Source organism: Balearica regulorum, chromosome 10 (genome assembly GCF_011004875.1).
Source record: "Balearica regulorum gibbericeps isolate bBalReg1 chromosome 10, bBalReg1.pri, whole genome shotgun sequence".
NCBI lineage: Eukaryota > Metazoa > Chordata > Aves > Gruiformes > Gruidae > Balearica > Balearica regulorum.
In genome coordinates this window covers 6,692,606-6,712,813 of record NC_046193.1, presented here as the reverse complement: position 1 = coordinate 6,712,813, position 20,208 = coordinate 6,692,606, and the positions used below count along the sequence as shown (strand labels likewise).

At 42.1% G+C, this 20,208-nt stretch overlaps 1 protein-coding gene across 1 annotated transcript in view; it reads right to left on the bottom strand.

The window, feature by feature from the left end:
- Positions 1–20,208, bottom strand: part of SFMBT1 (Scm like with four mbt domains 1) — a 74,547-nt gene that overhangs the window by 29,030 nt on the left and 25,309 nt on the right. The window contains exon 2 of the mRNA XM_075761877.1: positions 3,637–3,803. Coding sequence (XP_075617992.1) covers positions 3,637–3,664 — 28 coding nt within the window. The 5' untranslated portion in view covers positions 3,665–3,803. The remainder of the gene's footprint in view (positions 1–3,636; positions 3,804–20,208) is intronic.

The following is a 20,208-nucleotide window of genomic DNA, read 5'->3' as shown; positions in this document are numbered from 1 at the left end:
AATTCATGTTCAACACCTACTGTAAATTTCATACTCTTCCTGCTTTATTTTAGGGAGTTTTGGTGAGAGGGATTTTTTTAAAAACTTATATAAAAAAGCACCCAGAACTTTTGCTGTTCCATTCATTCATGAGGTCAACTCAGCTTACATTTACACTTTACTATGGTATTACAATTAAACGAGACTAGATGATTAGCCTTGCACTTCAACCACTGAGCACGCAGAGCTGGGGAGTTCAGGTGCTTTCCATCCTTTCGGAGGCCAACACAACTGAGGGCCCTGCTTAGATTTAACAAATCTATCTGCTGCTTCTCGTACACAGCCCTGCCACAGCATTCCAGGTTATTTAGTGCAGCACTTACTGAATCAATGTGGAACATGAAAAGCTCATTGAATAAAGCTCCAAGCAAAAATGCTGTATGAGGTTTCATAGTGAGAGCAGTAAATTAGTTTTTTAATTGTGACATGCAGTAGGACTACATAAACCATGAAAAAAATCTCAGAAATTAAGCATCTATTTTTTGACATGTGAATGCAGAAACACTCCAAGAGTGTGGCGAAGGGCCATCTCCCTGGTAAGGTTGACGCTTGCTGGAAATCTTTTGAGAGACAGAATCCAATCACTTTTCTGGTTTTATTGGCAGGACAGTTGCAGCAGAGCAAGCTCTGTTTAAATCAAGCTTTTGATCTAGTCTGTTGGTATTTTTTGCAAGACCCTGTTGCACAGCACTGTCCTCGTGGGTTAGCAGATCCCAGGATACAGGATACACAGAGGACCAGTTTAATGAAGCTACATTCCTGAGGAGCCGTACATTATATCAAACGTCCTCAGCAGTCTGAGTTCAAACTACTCAGTAAAACCTCAGATATTTACACCAGAAATCCTTGCTACTGTGAGAAAACTTGCAAATTAACATGACAGATGACAACAAGCAAAAGTATTTAATCCATTTAATCCTAAAGCATGATATATTAATCTAATGCTGCATGGGTGTACATATATGTATGTTCTCTCTCCCCATATCCTTAATTGCTGCAACTCCTAAATAAATTCAGCTTTCTACTACACGGAGACATATTTTTCTGTATTGGACAGGATGACTGAGCCACATGTCAGCATAGTAGCAAAGCATAACTTTGGCAAAGGCAGGGAAAGAAATCAGATGCTATTCTCATCTCTGTGGCCTCACCACACAACTAGTTTTTGTCAGTAAAGCTTTCAAATCAAGCTAACATCTTCTCCTGTAAAATCTGAGAAGTGTCCTGCAGAGGTTCTGTGGAGAATGCTTATCCACTCTGGAGGTGAGAAACTTGTCTGTAAGAATTAGAAGTTTCCTAGGCAGGTATATCACTTCCCATTTATCACTATTTCTACTAGCATTACTGTGAACACTAACTCTTCCTTTCTGAATTTTACCATGAATTATGTCCTGCTGCTCTCTGATATGTACAGGAAGAGAAATAATACTGAATTGTACCATTTGGACACAAGAAGGTAGTGAAATATGAAGGACATAGCCCTTAAAAATACCTGCAATGGAAACAGTCTACACCAGACTGGTTTGGTCTTTGGATTCAAGTTAAATTCTCACTGCAAATAATTTTCATGCATCTTTAACTTGATTTAGTTGAAGACTGTCATATTGGACATTTAAGTATATCACATTTAGGTCTGCGAGACCTTCAATTAAGGCTAACCTAAAGGTTTCTCACCCTGAAACTTAAGATATATTTCAATCTGATTTTAATAACAGTTAATCTTTTCCATCTATACCAGCTGCAAGGCCATGAATAAATAAAGACAGGTTGGAATTTCAGCAGCTGAAAAAGATTGGGACAAGAATGAAAGTTGTCTTTTCCCCTTGTAGTGCAGGAGAGCATCACAACCAACAACCTCGACCACTGTCTGGGTTCTTATAGGCAGAGAGCCCGTACGTAAAAAACAAAAAGACAGAGAGGAATCTCCAAAAACTGCTAAAAAGCACCAAATGGAAAAAAATTACACCAGCTAAAGAATACGACGGGAACGTTCCAGTAGCGGTCGGGACTGGTCTATCTCAAAGCACTTCAGGAAACTCTATCAGAGGGCACAACAAACCCAATGTGCTTATGCTTTGCTTACATGAGTAGCATTTGCTGGAAACTACCTTTGAACTCAGCAAGGAAAGCTCTCTTCAGTTATTGCTTGCTTCTCACAGCCACCTGTACTCAAACCAGGCACAAAAAGGATGCTCAGGAAAATAGCTGTTGAGTAATTTCAAGACAGTATCAAACCCTTCCTAGCTATTCCAAAAGAGGACTGTCTGATCTCTGATACTTTTTGAGGAAGATGGAAAAATGCCAATAAAGGTTTCCGTACAGAGGGATGTGCTATCAGCCTGTGAACACCCCATCGCTGACCACGTATACATCTCCTTACTGTTCTTCTCAGCTGCTCAAAGCCTTTTCTCTTTCTTACACTACATGACAGAAGTTAGCAGTTTCCACTAGCAGAGGAAACAGTATTTGCATGTGCCTGGAGACATTCTGCATACTTGTGTATACTGCTTTTTCTTGCTTATTTGATGATAAAATGTTGACAACTACTTGACTGATTTGCTATAATTAATAATCAAAAAGCATATTTCAGCATCATAAAGCAGATGATAGCATTCTGCTAAAAGCACTGTATATTAAAAGCATGTTCCTCAGTAACACTGACAGCAATTAGACCTCCATAAAATAAAGGTACAAAAGTTACCAATAGTGAATTGTCCTATGAGAAGAGCTGCTTTTTGGACAAGTACCAAAGGAAAGTAATACTCAAGATAAAATCCTAATCCAGCTGTTTACACTGGTAACTACAAATGAAAGTTTACTTTATACGAATTGTACCAACACTGTAGGTAGGGACCTCCTCAAGGAAAAGGAAGAAACCATGGCAGGCAAGGGAGAAAAACAGATGGTCCCTACCCCCATTAGTGTATACAGTCCCAGAACTGTTTCAGAAAGCTGTTAGTATCCCCAGCCATCCCAGACTGACACTCTTCCCAGCCTGGTGTTTCAAGGTGAACCAAAACCTGAGCTAATTTATCATAATATACCACTCTGCAGCAGATTAGGAGTTGATATCCTAAGCCTACCAAAGCGGGCACACCAAGGCACATCAGAAAAACAGGACAGATTACAATGCCAGCAAACAACTTCAGTTATCTGACTTTTTAAACCAGCAGCACAACCTTGCTGAAATATTAAGAACAAGATGAACATGACAGAACAAGATAATACTAACCATTTTGATGGACAAATGCCTTAAAATTGTAGTGTTAAAGCCATTCAGCTTTTCATAAGCCCATCTCATAGTGGTACCATGAAGAGGAAACACACAGCTTCTTAAAAATACAATTACCAAGGTGGGTCGGATTTTGTTCTCCTTTAAGCCAATGATACACTCTGCTTTTGAAATAGAGCAATAACAAACATAAGCCCCGTAGCCAGAATCTAACCCAGAGTCATTGAAATTTGAATTTCTCCCTGTATACAGTACATAGCATCAGACATACAGGCATGAAACATTCACTGTGCTCATCTTTGTTCCATCACACTTGCCAAGTTTTTCGAGGATTGTTTAGCCAGAGAGCTCAGCCGGACTATTACCTGCATCATACTGCTGTTCTCCATTCATCTCCACAGTAGCCCAGTGGTTATTTTGAGCAGCCAGAATCAGGGGAATCTGAGGCTGTCACGGTTTGGTGGTCATCAGTTGCCTTCCACCTTTGATTCTACTGGCAGTCAGGACATTCAAGAAGGGATCCTGAAAAAAACTGAAAGGAACAACTGATAAGAAAATCTTTATGAGATTTTAACTACTTTTAAGATATATTAAAAACACTACTCCAGCAATAAGCCAAAAACCTTAAAGCAAACAAGAGCATCTAACTGTGTCTACGTATGTTTAGCTATTCCACACCCCTCATCTGCAGACCAAACTAATTGTAGAAAAAAAAAATTCCTCAATCAGTCAATTATAAAGCTGACTTTCAACATCTCTTCAGCTTCCCAATGAATCCACCCATCTCAAAAGCTCCTTGAACCCTTCACAAGGCTAAAGAAGCTAGGAACTAACCAAGTCATGGATTAGGAACAAGACAAAACAAGAATCCAACTCCTTTGTCACCTGGACCAACGAAAATGTCTAAAGTCAAGAAAGGCAAACTGATACTGGCAAAGAAAGAGCACAGTAAGGCTTACAACACGTCTGCTCAGGCTGTGGGTTTCTAATACTTTAGCCATTTGCTTTCCACAAGCCTTCAGGCAATTTGCAGCTCTGGTCTTGAACACCTATAAGACAAGTTTAAATATATGTATACATTTTAAACTTACTAGATTCTTAACAGTTCAACCAAGTATTTTGAAGAAGTAGTTCTATTGCAGGGAAGTTTAGGTGGGAGAGCGACTACTTCTGCCAGCTTGTCTGCCCAGTTCCTCAGTGGTCTCAGAGCAAACAGAGAAGGCAGCTCCCATAATTCCAGACAGGAGTCGGCAGATGCCCGTGGCTGGGACCAGAAAGGGCAGGGTCACTGCCATTTTTAGGCTCCCATGGTCCCCAGGCAAAGCAAATTAATCAGGATGTGCCTCTACCATTTAGACACAGAGAACTTGGAAAGAAAAAAAAAAAAAAAAAGCAAAAAACCACCCCACCTTCCCAAAGTACCGTAATTCCGTTTTGTGAAGGATGTACATGGTTTACTTGTAAAATGTTAAGTGTAGTAGGCTGCAGATGACTGTGTCCTGAGCATGTCTGTGGAGCATCCAGGCTTGCTAGCTGGCAATCTCATAGAATCATAGAATGGTTTAGGTTGGAAGGGACCTCAAAGATCGTCTAGTTCCAACCCCCTGCCATGGGCAGGGACACCCTCCACTAGCCCAGGCTGCCCAAAGCCCCATCCAACCTGGCCTTGAACACTGCCAGGGAGCCAGGGGCATCCACAGCTTCTCTGCGCAACCTGTGCCAGTGCCTCACCACCCTCACAGGGAAGAATTTCTTCCTAATATCTAATCTAAATCAACCCTCCTTCAGCTTAAGGCCATTCCCCCTTGTCCTGTCACTCCCTGCCCTTGTAAACAGCCCCTCTCCAGCTTTCCCGTAGCCCCTTCAGGTACTGGAAGGCTGCTCTAAGGTCTCCCTGGAGCCTTCTCTTCTCCAAGCTGAACAACCCCAGCTCTCTCAGCTTGTCTTCACAGGAGAGGTGCTCCAGCCCTCTGAGCGTATTCGTAGCCTCCTCTGGACTGGCTCCAACTCCATGTCTGTCTTGTACTGGGGCCCCCAGAGCTGGACGCAGTACTCCAGGTGGGGTCTCACAAGAGTGGAGTAGAGGGGCAGGATCACCTCCCTCGACGTGCTGGTCACGTTGCCTGTGATGCAGCCCAGGACATGGTTGGCCTTCTGGGCTGCAAGCACACGCTGCCAGCTCATGTTGAGCTTCTCATCCACCAATATCCCCAAGTCCTCCACCTCAGGGCTGCTCTCAATGCATTCTCCACCCAGCCTGTAGTTGTGCTTGGGATTGCCCCGACCCATGTGCAGGACCTTGCACTTGGCCTTGTTGAACTTCATGCAGTTCGCACTGATCCACCTCTCCAGCTTGTCAAGGTCGCTCTGGATGGCATCCCTTCCCTCCAGCGTGTTGACTGCACGACAGAGCTTGGTGTCATTGGCAAACTTCCTGAGGGTGCACTTGATCCCACTGTCCATGTCACTGACAAAGATGTTAAATGGTGCTGGTCCCAATACTGACCCCTGAGGAATGCCATTCGTCACTGGTCTCTGCTTGGACATCGAGCTATTGACCGCAACTCTTTGAGTGTAACTGTCCAGCCAACCCATATCCACCAAGTGGTCCATCCGTCAAATCCATGTCTCTCCAATTTAGAGACAAGGATGTTGTGTAGGACAGTATCAAATGGTTTGCTAAGTCCAGGTAGATGACGTCAACTGCTTTTCCCTTAACCATTAATGCTGTAACCCTGCTGTAGAAGGCCACCAAGTTTGTCAGGCACAATTTGCCCTTAGTGAAGCCATGTTGGCTGTCACCAGTCACCTCCTTATTTTCCATGTGCCTGAGCATACTTTCCAGGAGGATCTGCTCCATAATCTTGCCAGGCACAGAGGTGAGACTGACCAGACTGTAGTTCCCCACATCTTCCTTTTTTCCCTTTTTAAAAATGGGGGTATGTTTCCCCTTTTCCAGTCAGTGAAACTTCACTGAACTGCTATGACTTCTCAAATATGATGGATAGTGGCTTAGCAACTTCATCCTCCAGTTCCCTCAGGACCTGTGGATGCATCTCATCAGGTCCCATAGACTTGTGTACCTTCAGGTTCCTTAGATGGTCTTGAACCTGATCTTCTCCTGCAATGGGTGGTTTTTCCTTCTCCTAGCCCCTGCTTTTGCCTTCTGCAACTTGGGCGGTGTGGCTCAAGCACTTGCCATATCACGCAAGTGAAACCAAACTCGAGTCACACTTCAAATGAAAGCAAGATGCCAAAACTGTACTGTAGACTGAGCTACAGTCCTTGGCATGAATTTTAGGGAACTGCCGTGCAAAGCACTGAAAAGCCTGGCTGAAATCTCCTGTACACAACACTAGTGGCTTCATTCACACACAAATAAGACGACAAATTTGAACAGAATTACAGAAATATCCACCAACAGTGCTCAGTGGTGTAGGAAATTCTCAAGTACAATCAAAAATACAGCCAACTTCAAAAATTTTCATTACATGTGAGAATAACATTTTTTAAGAGTAGCAAGAGGTATCATTAAAAGCTCCTATTGAATGGTAGCTTAATGCCACAAAAATCTACTGTTAGAAGTTATTAATATGGTTATACTCATTATAGCTTCAGGAATGTGTTTGGAAGGAAACTCAGCTGCCAATTTCTGCTATACTGCTTCTAACCTACTCCTCTCCAGCTCAAAAAGACTGCGCTCAGCATATACCCACAAGGTCACAAGTTAACTCCCAAATCAGCTCTGTCCCTATGAGAAAGTTACTGAGAAGTTAAGCACAGGTACCAATCTCTATCAACCTCCACTGGATCCTTACGTACTTCTCCAATGTTCCCAGGACAAAGCAGTGCAGGGTAAGCTAACACAACTGCGTGTTCCCAGCCTGCCCCTTCTGAAGACTTTCCTCATGTAGATAGACTGACAATGTAAGCTTCCATTTATTCTATCCTTTATGAAGCAATACTTGAAGCTGATGTCACTGGCAACTTGCACGATGCTTGGCACACAGTGAAGACCTAACCAACAAAGTACTTTTTAATCATTAATTAAAATATTTCTTAGTAATGGCCTATCATAAGTCTATAAGCTGTCACACTGCTAAGCCAAAACAAAGGCCACGCTGTGAAAAACACCAAGCGAAGCATGTAGTCCAACAAATTTGGAAATATGCCACTGGTTTCTAATAGTGTAGCCCTGGCAAAGAACCCTCAGAATTTAATTGCAATTAAGATATTTTTAGTTTATGGTATGCAGCTCTCAATTAACTTCTATAACTAAACTAGGTGATGTAAATCTAACTTAATCTTTCTTTGCAACATGGAAATATTTAAGATATTCCCTTCTCTAACCCCCCCAAAAAACCCAAAACAAACCCAATACCACAGAGGCTGTTTATTTAAAAGATGCCAAATACTGGCAGGTCCTGTTGAAGTTGATTGATATTCTGTCCAAGTCAAGTTGGGTAGTTAGTCAGGATTTCATAAGCAGCTCTGGTGTTTTATGTACACAAAATTGAGCGTACTTGTAATTAGCGCCCGCCATGGCTGATGCTTACAGTCTGGCACCCCAAAGGTTATCTTTTGATAAATCTCGAGGGGAGGGGAGCACAAGTGCTGCTGGAACAGAGCTGATTTGGAAATACTTTGGACTCTTCAGTCTCACTTCTGCATTTCAAATCTCCTTTCAGCACATGAAATATTCAGATGTTAGCAACTGGAGGCAGCATTAAAAACAGTTACAGTTCATTAAAGCCAGATGGCTCACTTGAATATGAAAAGAAATAAACATAAGTTGGATGTTGAATTAAAGTAAATCAGATGGTGTCTGAGCCTTAATATTATTTTAAAACAAAGCCGCATGAGACAATGGGGACAGGAGACACCCCTACAGACTGGGGAAAAAGCTACAGATATGATCAGGCTTCAGCAAATTCCTTCATGCAAAAGCATCCAGTAAAAACTACTTCAAAACCCTGTGTCTACCATATAGAGCTTCACTCTGCATAGGCAGGCAGAAAACCTGTTGCAGAGGTCTGTCAGAGCAGGGAAGAAGTTCTTCAGCACCTGAAACATACAACTCTGCCACTGAATATCAAGATAAATCTACTGCTAACACCAACACGGAAAGGTAAAGGTCTTTTTTGTTATAGTTGGACCATACTCTGGAGGCAGGAGGAGAGGGGGTAAATGTTCCCCAAATGAGATGAGCGAACAGTGAGGTAGATTGAGAACTGGCTGAATGGCAGAGCTCAGAGAGTTGTGATAAGCGGCGCAGAGTCTAGCTGGAGACCTGTAGCCAGGGGTCAGTACTGGGACCAGTCTTGTTCAACATACTCATCAATGACCTGAATGAAGGGACAGATTGTACCCTCAGCAAGTTTGCTGATGATACAAAACTGGGAGGAGTGGCCGACATACCAGAAGGCTGCGCTGCCATTCAACAAGACTTGGACAGGCTGGAGAGTTGGGGTGGAGAGGAACCTAATGAAGTTCAACAAAGGCAAGTGTAGGGTCCTGCACCTAGGGAGGTATAACCCAAAGCACCAGTACAGGTTAGGGGTTGACCTGCTGGGAAGCAGCTCTGCAAAGAAAGACAAGGAACTACTGGAGACAGTCCAGCTGAGGGCTACGAGGATGATCAGGGGACTGGAGCATCTCTTATGAAGGAAAGCTGACAGAGCTGGGTCTGTTTGGTTAGAAGAGTGAGAGGGGATCTTATCAATGCTTATAAATATCTAAAGGGTGGATGTCAAGAAGATGTGGCCAGACTCTTTTCAGTGGTGCCCAGTGACAGGACAAGGGGCAATGGGCACAAACTGGAACACAGGAAGTCCCATCTCAATATGAGAAAAAAACCCTTTACTCGGAGGGTGACTGAGCACTGAAAGAGGCTGCCCAGAGAGGTTGTGGAGTCTCCTTCTCTGGAGAAATTGAAAATCCGTCCAGACGTGCTCCTGTGCAACATGCTCTACATGATCCTGCTTTAGCAGGGGGATTGTACTAGATGGTCTCCAGGTCCCTTCCAACCCCTACCATTCCGTGATTCTGTCCCCACATCCATTCACACATATACCTGAGCTTTTTCACTTCAAGGAAATACTAATTACATATTCCCTATGAGGGAAAATGGCACATGCACTTCATTGAAAGACTTTTTGTAACAAATTCTTTACTGTAGAACTCACAGATATGGCATAAACAGTCCTCTGTTCAGCACATCTAATTAGCCCCAGTGTTTGCAGTGGAGATTTCTTCCTGTCCTTTCAGGAAAAAAAAAAATCCAGTCAAAAAATCCTTCTACTACAAACTTCTTTATGAAAAACATTCAGAAAGAACAATGTGAAGTACAAAACAGGTACAGACGAGTGCCCAGCAGCAGCACTCACCCTTTCCCAGTGTACAGTTATAAACAGGAAACAACCAGCTGTTCCTGTGCTTCCTCGTACATTTTACCTCAGTGACCCTTTCAGTGAATATTCCCAATTCATCTTACTAATGCACAAGCTCATCATAAAAGCTCTTCTGCAGTTAAGATCTAGAACTCTTATGACAAAATCAGTTGGAAGGGGAGCCTTTTCCTTCTCAAAGACTGCACCAACACTACCTGCCAGCGGGCCCAATCCTGCTGCAGCAGTGGACAGAGCTCTGAAATACAGGAGCACAGACCCTCTCAAGCCTTATTCCCAATGCTGCCGCATGCAATTGTAGTTACAACCTGTGGCCAGCTCCAGATGCTCACTTGCCCTCTGCTTTTATTATTATTATTGTAGAAATAAGCAATTTTCACAGCCTGCAAAAGACAACTTCAAGTTGTTTTTTAACTTTTCCCGTAATCTAATACCATTACAGTTAATCATAAATACAGGCATCGACTGCCCTCTTTCCTACAAGATGAAACAGTGGCTCCAGGGAAGAAGGGGAACATGTTACAATCAAGATTTGCATGCAACTGGGTACTTGCAGGCCACACACCTTATCAGCATGTAAGGAGATCTAAGCTAGGTGAAATGCGTGGGGTCCTTTACCCTAGGAGATAAGCCAGGCGGAGAACATCAGGCCTTTGGAAAATGCATTTGCACCCTCTCCAAGGACAAAGAGACCCGGCCTGAGTCTCTGCCAACCCTCACTGATAGGAGAAAGTTAAAAAATGGAAAGGACCATCTAGGATGACAACTTAAGTTGAAGTGTTTTAAATTCCAGTAGAATTTATTTTACAAAAAAAAAAAAAAAAAAATCTATAGCACAAACAGAACCTAATATAATAAACTGTTCACTGTAGGAGCCAACTTTATTTTAGGTCCCCTTACAATGTGCAGTACTTGATTCCTCATAAACATTTTTATGAAATCCATTACAGGTATACTGATGAGTTTCACATCACAGTAGTTTGGAGTAACATTACTTAGTATTTTCAGTATAAAAAGAGTAAAGATACCTAGTAAGCAAATTTCTCAATCAGAAGCAAAATCAACAGTGAAAATTAACTTTCAAGCTATTCAGTACAAGTTTCAGTCACTCTTTTTAGCAATGCACTTGCAGTACAGAAACACCCCAAACCCCCATATTAGGGTCAGTACATTTCCTTAAAACAGCCGTATTCTTTTGGGGGAAAATGTCAGAGACTGGCTAGACGCTGCTGCCAGCTCAGTGGCAGGATACAGCTGATTACCTGCCATAGCAAATCAGCAACCATCTCCATCAGGGTGCAACAGCAGATATTTGCCTCCTTTGAAAAAAATCTCACCCTTGAAATCAGGACTGAGAGAGGCAAAAGCAAACAAATATTCAGAACAGCATTCAGTGTAAGAAATCTTTAATATCTGTGATGGTAAGGAACTGTTTAAAATTCACAGATCAGCTAATGTCTGGATGATCACTTCTGCTACACCCGGATAAGCAACTCACTGAAACCCCACAAAGCTGCACAGCCACAGGAGCGTGCAAGCCGCCAATGCTTTGCTCGCTCTCCTCTCCCTGACTCGGGGATTTTTTAACTCTATTCACACCGTGCTAAAGCAGGGCAGACACAAAACCAGCCTTGTTCTAACCTGTCACATGGGGTACGATTCTCCCTTCTCCTGTTTTCTGATTCAACAACCACACCACTCCTTCTCTAAGCACTCATTAACTGTTGTTCTGTACCCACAGCACCAGAACTGCCAGACAGGATATTCAAATTATTTTCTTGGGAGGCAAAGTATTAGACGTACCTACTTTTACACCTTTCCCTCTTGCCCCATCCTCCTGTCACTCTCCCTGCTGGAACCGTCGGCAGAGGTCCTACTTCTCAAAGAAAGAAGACTCTCTCCAGAGTCCTGTATTTCACGTAGCCTCCAAGTTCTCTAAGTCTTTTAGAGCCAAAACAGGGTTTAAGACCTTTTTTGTAATTTTGTCTTATTTAGTCACTAACAGTTGGAAGTCTGGATAACAGATATTTTCTAACTTCCAGTTGTATAAACAAAGTAAATATTTCACAAACATATGCCTTCCTAGTATCTGACCCTCCTCAAACAAAAGACAAAGTACAAGATTTCCAATTTATGCTAGAATTCCATTTTTTCAAGCCATTTTAATTGCTGTTCTGTGATGAGCAAAAAAATCGATTTCAGTGGCTTCTGCAGGAAAGAAAACTACCTGCCACAGAGCCCTTAGCTTAGCACTGTTATTGCACTCCAAATCTTTCCAAGACAGCCCTGCAAGGCCCAGAAAGTAGACTACAGATAGGCAAAATAAAGTTTGATGCTTCTATAACAAAGTAATAAAAATACTACCCATTTCATTAAAGTCACAGCTGCCGAAGGAATTATCCTGTCCAACGTGGAGAAGAGAAACCTTTGGCTGACTTGCAGTTCTTTAAAGCATTATTTTTACACATACATACGGAACAGTGGGTCTGTGAACAGAAGTTTATTTGCTTACTTCTGTAGGGATTTATTAAAGATAAACAGATCACTGTCTTTTACCTTTATTTTAGGTACGATAACCAACATTTTCTTTAGGCCATCCTGATAGCATATTGGGGGCTCCAAAACGAAAGCAAAACCTTCCTAAATTATTCTTATTTTTAAAAGATAAATAACAGGGGCAGTTATGTTTCCACATTTTTTGCAGTTGCTAGACCAACTGTAACCAAATCTAGCCTGAGTTTACCACTTTCCACTATCACCTCCCTAACCTGTCTCTTGCAGTCAAATCATACAATTTTGTTGTTTTGTAACAGGCCACAGCTGCACCGTCCTGGTGCCCAACCCTTCTTCAGCAGCTCTGGCTGCAGACTTCACCTTACTTAGTTAAGCTCTGTCCAAGGACAACAGTAGTAACCAACAACCAACTATCCTTCACAAGAAATTGTTATTTCACCAAAAGTGGTCAAAATTTCTGAACTTTCAACCCCTCTAATCTCTCTCTACGAAGTTTCTACTCTTGTCAACTTATTTGTGCTTTGCCCTTGCAAAGACAAAAATTGTGTTTGTCTTAACATTCGACTCCTGCTCTTTGCAAAGGAAGCTCTCCTGGAGACATGGCACAGGATTCCTGCAATCCCTTTCATCTTTTTGCCTGCCAACAGCATGCTCAAGTGTTCTTATCTGAACAGCTTCTGTATGGCCTCTGAGAACAAAATCCATTGAACATGAAGATTATATATGTATATATATGCAAACAGGAACTACTATCACCAGAGATAGATTAATTATTAAAACTTACTATATTCCTCTATCACACCTGCACTGCAATCTCTGCTTACGGACCAGTATTCTTAACTGTTTTACCCTTCCATTTCCCTGCTACCTCCTTGAAATCTATTTTTGCAGGAGAATCTAAGTTGTTCATCCCTCCCATTGCAACAGCAACACTGAGACTCCTCAAGAGAGCTGCATTTAAAGAACACACCTTTATGTTCTTACATTTCCAAAGAAATTCTCAGAAAATACAAAAAGGGTAAAGGACCTGCTGTGGAGATTCCAGAACATAACCATCAATAGCAACCCAGGCTTGCAAGAAGTTGTGTGGCTCCAGAGCACGCTTCGCACCTTCCAAATGAAAGTAGCGACAGGACTGCAAGCACCTCTGCAGGGGAGGTTAGCCAGCCTCCTATACCACTGCAGTCCATTGAATAATAAACATCTTTTTTTTTACTCCAAGGGTTTATTAAAGAAAAAAAAGCCTGTTTATGACAGCTTCTCAGGGTTTGCCCACAAACAAAGTGGGCAGAACACTGGCACACACCGCTGTGTTCACACTGAACCAGCAAACCCCAAAGTTATTTACAGACTTTTAAATCATTGCTTCTTCATGCACAGACATCCTCAGGACTCAGGCAGGCATCTGTATAACGCACTTACACAGCAGCACCCCAGGCGCGTTCCCATCCCTCTAGCAGAGCCCTTACCCTGCTTGCAGCAAAGGAAAGGCGTTTGCAGCACCCCAGTTTGCAGCACGGACAGAGGCGATTGGGTCATCACAGCCAGCTGCAGGACAAGCGCAGGGCCCCCTCACCGCCTGCTCAGCGCGCAGCCGATGCAGGCACAGCTTGCTGTGCTAGTGAACTTATGTCAAAGCCCCTCGCGTCAGGTTAAATACAGCAAGTTGCTGGCATTACACAGAAAAATAAACAAAAAGCTCGCAGCAGATTGAAAGGTTACAGCCTGGCAATCCCTTCTGCCTTGAAAATGTGGAAACGTTGTCTGTGAATGTGCATTTTTATTAGCATAAAAATATTTACCAGAGAAAAGGAGAGTCTGTTTGTCACAAAATGGGACCATTGCTCGTACCTTTAACTCAACCTTCTATTAGAGCTACTTGTACAACATAAACTCCCCACCAAACAATAATCTAACACAATTCTGCTGATACAGCGTGGCGTTTATCTTCTTTCATTTAGGTTATGTCAATTTATGCCAGTTTTCCAATCCCAACATCCGTCTGAAGTCCAGTTGCTTCCAGGATCTGACTTACTACCTGGATATGGCCTGACTATACGTGTAACGCACCTAAAACTGGAAAGCCGGGTTAATAAACGTTAAAACAGTCAGGTCTAACTCAGCAAATTACAAGATCTGTCTTTACAACCTGTGCTGCGCCACCCAGCTGGTAAAGCAATTTCCAGGAGACTACATGTTAAATCCAGGTGAGAATGTAAAGTCAGGGCTCCTTCCCTGCTAATTCAGATGCCACAGACAGCTGGACCATTTACTTGACACGGGAGTAACACACAACAGGGTGTCCCAAAAAGTTCCTTTGTATTTATAACTGGTTGCAAATAGAAGCTATTAAGAATTGCTTAGTTTGATTCTTCAACATTTAAGATCGGGGGTGGGGGGTGGGTGTTGCCAAGTCATTCAGGTTTGTTTTTGTTTTTTAAATGCAAATTCTCCAGCATTATTCTGCTTTCCCCATCTACTTTCTACAGCATACAGACTACAAGAATATTGGAGGTTATCAGCCAACTAAAGAAAAAAACAGGCAGAATAGATTGCTCCGTTTTCATCGTCAACTTTTTATTACGCATTCTATAGCACGAATGCTATTGCCTAAAGTTATAAGTTGGATGAGAAGATGAAGGAAGAACATGAAGTTCCTGCTGCTCCCAAGCCCCAGACAATGGTTCAGCAACTTAGCCTCTGTATAAAGACAGGCAGCATGAACGAGTAAATATTCTGCCAGTAACATGTACATGGTGAGAAAAAATAGAACGCTCAGATGGAAAGAAAATGACTCCTACCTCTACTTCTGAATCCCTAGGGCATTTAAATATTGAATCCCACACAACATAATGATGTGATACAGACGGCTGCCCAACAGAAAGTCATATGCAAGAGTTAAACTGCCAGCAGCAATATACCAGCCATCGGATTAAGGGACCCTTAAACTTAGGGTCTTTAAACTTAGTTCGAGTAGCCTTTAAGTTGAAATGCACACCACCACAAACACCGGTATGAAATATCTGGTTTCTTAGCTCCCCCACAGTAACTACAGTACATAAATGGATATAGTTTCTTGGTTTAGACTTTTTAAGTGAAATGACTAAACCTTTTGTCAGAGTCACCATCAGTCTTGTTCTTCTGGCTTGAAATAAAAATGCAAAGAACCACTCAGATGTTGTTCAAGAGACAACTCTGAGCCAATGCCAAGATTTGAGATCTGCAGTACAGAGCCCTAGAGAGCAACCTGTGGAGAGCTATAGGTGGCAAAGCGGACCGCATAAGCACTTAACAACTATTAGCTCCAAAAGAAAAAAGAAAATCATGGCCTTTCCATGGTCTCAAGGAAAAGCACTTCCATTGCTAAGTGGCAGAAGACAAAGTACCAATGGATGAACATAATTAAGGATACTCAGTTATCCACTATGTGAGAGAAAGGTGTCTTAAACCAAAATGTACATTCACTGCACATATATTTTAGGCAATTAACAAAGATTAAAAATTCATCTGTAAGTGCCTGAAACATGAAAATTACTGGAGAAATCTGAAAAAATTCATCTGTTAGAACACCAGATTTGGAAACTAATTTCAATGCATGAAGGATGTCAGTCCTGCACATAAAGTATGAAGGTCAATGCAGTTTTAACGAAGTTACAATAAATAACTCCATAACACTGCTGAGAGGTTCGATTTATTCCAACAAGTCCTCTTTGCCGACTCATATTCTGTGCATACGTTATAGGAAAGTCTTTGAATAAAATCTGAGCAGGACACTCAACCTGGCTTAGCACTCAAGTCATGTAAAGGAAAAAACCCTGCACTATCTTCCAAATCCTTTTTTGAAATTGAACTCCTATTCCAGAGAACCACCTAATGGATGTCACCACTGCAGACAATACAACAATTAAAGAAGTGGAGGGGGAAGGAAGGTACTTTGCAAATATGACATTTATTAAAAAGTCAGTCACATAAAATGCTTTTAATATGTAAAAGCGTACTCCTACTTGTTTCCTTCTTTTGTCATGTCATTGAAATAGTACACAATGCAGAAAAAGGTAATACATGACACCCATTTCTCAGAAGAGCTCCTAAGCCACAAGCTACACACACAAAGGGCAACTCTCCTTCAAATGCCAACACAACCACCGGACACAGACCCCACCAGCCAGTGAGGGCTCACACCACCTCCAGACATTTGAGAGCCACAATAAAGCCAAGTTTAACACAAAGGACATTTATTCCCAAGGAGAACTCTCCACCCCACCAATACAGAAGTTTAAAGGTTAGGAGCTAAACCTGTTTATCAACACATTGACATCTAGTTACATAGGTCTCTACATACATTTTTCTAGAGCAAGCAGGAACTCCAACATCTCCAACTCAACCGGGGCTCCTTGGTGCACATCACTTGTGAAATTATAGCCAATCTCCTAGATGTGGGTTTAAAAATAGACTTGCTGGTCTAACTTTAGATGCCTATTTTAAAAATATATTGGCACTGCTATTAGGGGACAACAAAGGGAGCAGCATCTCATTCAGACGTCTTACAGACACGCAGTGTCAGGCTTTCTTCCCTGAGCAAACAACTACCTCGTTAGTCAAATTGTCAATGGCAGGCTAGAGTGAAAATTAAGATGGAAAATCCTGGCTTCAAAGTTTGTAGTTTTGGTACTATATATTTTCAATTTAAATAATCCAACTCTAAATAATTTCAATTAAAAAAATACCACCCCTAACGAAGAATCTGTATTTGGTCTTATGCACATTAATGATACTTGAACATATAATCTATATACAGAGATTCAACCATGAATCAAACTGCTGTCCAAAAGACATAAAACCTATTTTAACAAGCAGTGGCACTAAAAAACCATGATTGCAAATAAAAGTTACAGAAGTAAATAGGACACTTTTATCAAAAGCACTCATTGCAACACATCAAGTTGGATCCAAACAGACTCGGAACTCGTAATTTTCGTCATGAAGAAATTAACTTACTCCTGGGTAGCCAGCGCAGGTCACAGGACAGGGAACTAAAACAGGGAAAGCCTGTGGCTGCAGAAGTTGTCTTTGGCAAGTGAAACCAAGTATCATTTTCCCTAGCAAGGGCCCTGGGCTACCTACTATCAAGAAGTAAGCCTCAAACTACCAAGTGAATTCAAGTGCTGGAGCTAATACATTTGGGAAGTGATAAATGGAAATATTTTAAAAAGTGACAACCACACCCAACACTCATTTAACACACTCTACAAAGCTACCTCTTCATCAAGACCATAAACACTCAGGTCTTGCTTTCAGAAATGTAGTTTTTCATTTCAGATCAAACCCAAGAGTAAATTGGACTATAAACTTTCACGAGTCAGGACTCCAGGCCTGTTGTGTCATTTTCTTCACAAAACCACGTTTCAGAGTTCAGCATCTCTTCAGGACTTGTATGCCTCAGGTTTTTATTTTCATAGTTTAATCTCACTGTTTCATTACCGTGAAAGGCAATGTCTCATTACTGCTGAAGTACTGGAATGCTACCAAATAGCACTGCAGGTGCCAGCACTATCGCAGCATCTGCAACAGCCCACTCTGCGCTCCCCTCTCCCCACCCACTCCTCAGAGCCCGCAGCGTGCACGTATCCCTCCTGCTCTGCAGCGCTGGACAGGCTCCGACCAGGGACTGCACCTCCACTCCTCCCTCCAACCACCGCTGTGCCTTCCTAGGGCCCAGCAAAGCACGCGCTGCCTCACGTGCAGCGTAACTGATTTCATGATGGCACTACACAAGGAGAAAGACGATCAACATCCCAGGACGGAGCAGACGTTTGTAGCAGTTGAACACGAAGGTATCATCTCCTCCTGCTAACAGTTCACCACACAGAGAGCTCTCAGTGCCCTGCACTAAGTCAGCATTGTGAGGAGCCAAGCAGCAGTGAAGAGACCCCCTTCCTCCTCCTTGCAGCTCCTGCAACCTGTGACTGACCCACTCTTCACAACGTCCACTACTAGCACAGTACAGAAACACCAATGGCACAGAAAATTAAACAGCAGCAGTTTTCACTTCTTTCCATAACAACACATTCTCCTCTCTTTCCCCTAGCAGACCAGCTGAAGCATCAATTCCAAGCATGCTACCTGTATACCATCCAAATGTTAGACCTTGACAGGACTATAGTTGATTTCCTACTCACAGGCATTCCCTAATTTAAACGCAAACACATGACTGAATTACCATCTTAAAACAGCGGGGAAGCCAAAACCAAAATGACAATTCTACGATGCAAGGGAATGTATCTCAATGGCTATATCCCTTTGCTCAAGTCTCCAGATGTGAATATAAGAAGTTCTAATTCCGTTTTTATTAAATATACTCGTCTTCTCTCTAGACTATTTGAGTAAAAATTGCCATCTCAAGTCAGAAATCCTAGATGAGGCAAAATTCAACTTCCTACAATGCATCTTTAAAGATCCCTTAACAAAAAGGGTGTTGGGGGCAGGTTATCCTACATCCTAACCTCCACCAACTGTTCAAAAAAACCCCTTTGCAGTTTGAGTTTGGCAGTCAGATCTTTACTTCCATCCCCAACCTGTTTCATAGGTTTCCCATGCACTCTTATACAACTACAGTGCTGTTACTGTGAGATTCATTCTGACCTGAGCTGCTTCGTATCTTCCAAAGGTAAGTGTCGCTGATGAAATGCCATGGTCCCTGTAGAAGTAGAAAGTCTTGAGTATAATCACCTTGAACTAATCTAATCTAAGTTACTTTAAAATTGATTCAACAAGATTCACCAGCCCTGTGCAGGACTTATGACTCCCACAAGAAATGATAAACAGAGGACAAAGTTAGGTGATTTCCCTGCAGGTGCAGGAAAAGCCCACGGTGGAACCAAGATCAGAAGCAGCTCAGCAGTCTCACGTGTGGCTGTATGAGCTGATGAAGTGGTGCATCTGACAGATACTACTGGGGCTTCACATTGTAGCAGCAAAAATAAGTGCATTTTCCCCAATGGTGACTAATATGAGTTTAGTGACACTGCTCAAATGCTAACAGCAAAGCCAGTGATACTGAATAACTAGACAGAAATATCTCAATTACTTAGTAGACAGTGCAGAAGCAAAAACCAAAGCATGATCTGACCAAGAAAATAAAAATGAGAAGAAAAATCAAGAATGCAATTAGTTTTCTGTTGGAGAAGAAACAGCTGACTGCAGGATTGAGACAGCAGCCATGGGAGAGAGGAGAGTGCGACTGCATGGCCAAGGACGGTGACAAGCAGCACCGCTCCTTTCTGAGAGCCAATCTCCACACTGACTGAGCTGCAACAACCTTCAGAGACTTTTTTTTTTTTTTTTTTTTTGCTTTTAGACAATCTTTCTGAAACACTACCAAAAAACCAAAGTACTCCTTGGCTAGTATCAGGGAAGAAGGGGAATGGAAAAATGTACGTTTCAACCATTCCCTTTAATAATCCTGTAGAGAAAATCCTGACCAACTGATCATGGCTAACATTTCTTCAAAGGGAACATTTCTTCCTCATTTAGCTTACTCTGTCTCCTGCAAATGACATTTTATTTATAGCAGTGGTATTTGCTGTATAACTGATTGGGGAAGGCTGTAAATGAGCATCATTGCATATATATGGAAAACAATGATAAAGCAGTCATCAAAAAGCTACAGAAGATTTAAATATTCAAATAAGGCAATCTGCATAACCCCCACCTGAATTTTAATTTTGCAGAACTTATTTCATAGCTTTATACTGTAGATTGTCTGTGCAAGCTACTTCTTTTCTACAGAAAAATGGCATCTTGCACTTTAAGAAGCGTCCACCAATTCCCAGTCATATTAATTTTAATTCTTGGACTGAAGGTAAAGGAGGCTTTGCTGTAGGAGGACAGGTTATTTTTTCTAAGTCTAAGTGCTCAAGGCAAGGAGGCAAAGGTGAAGACACTGATGAGCCATAGTAAGGTAACGGTAGCAGTGAACTGCATCGAGGCTCCTCACCTGGCAAGCAAAACAAGATC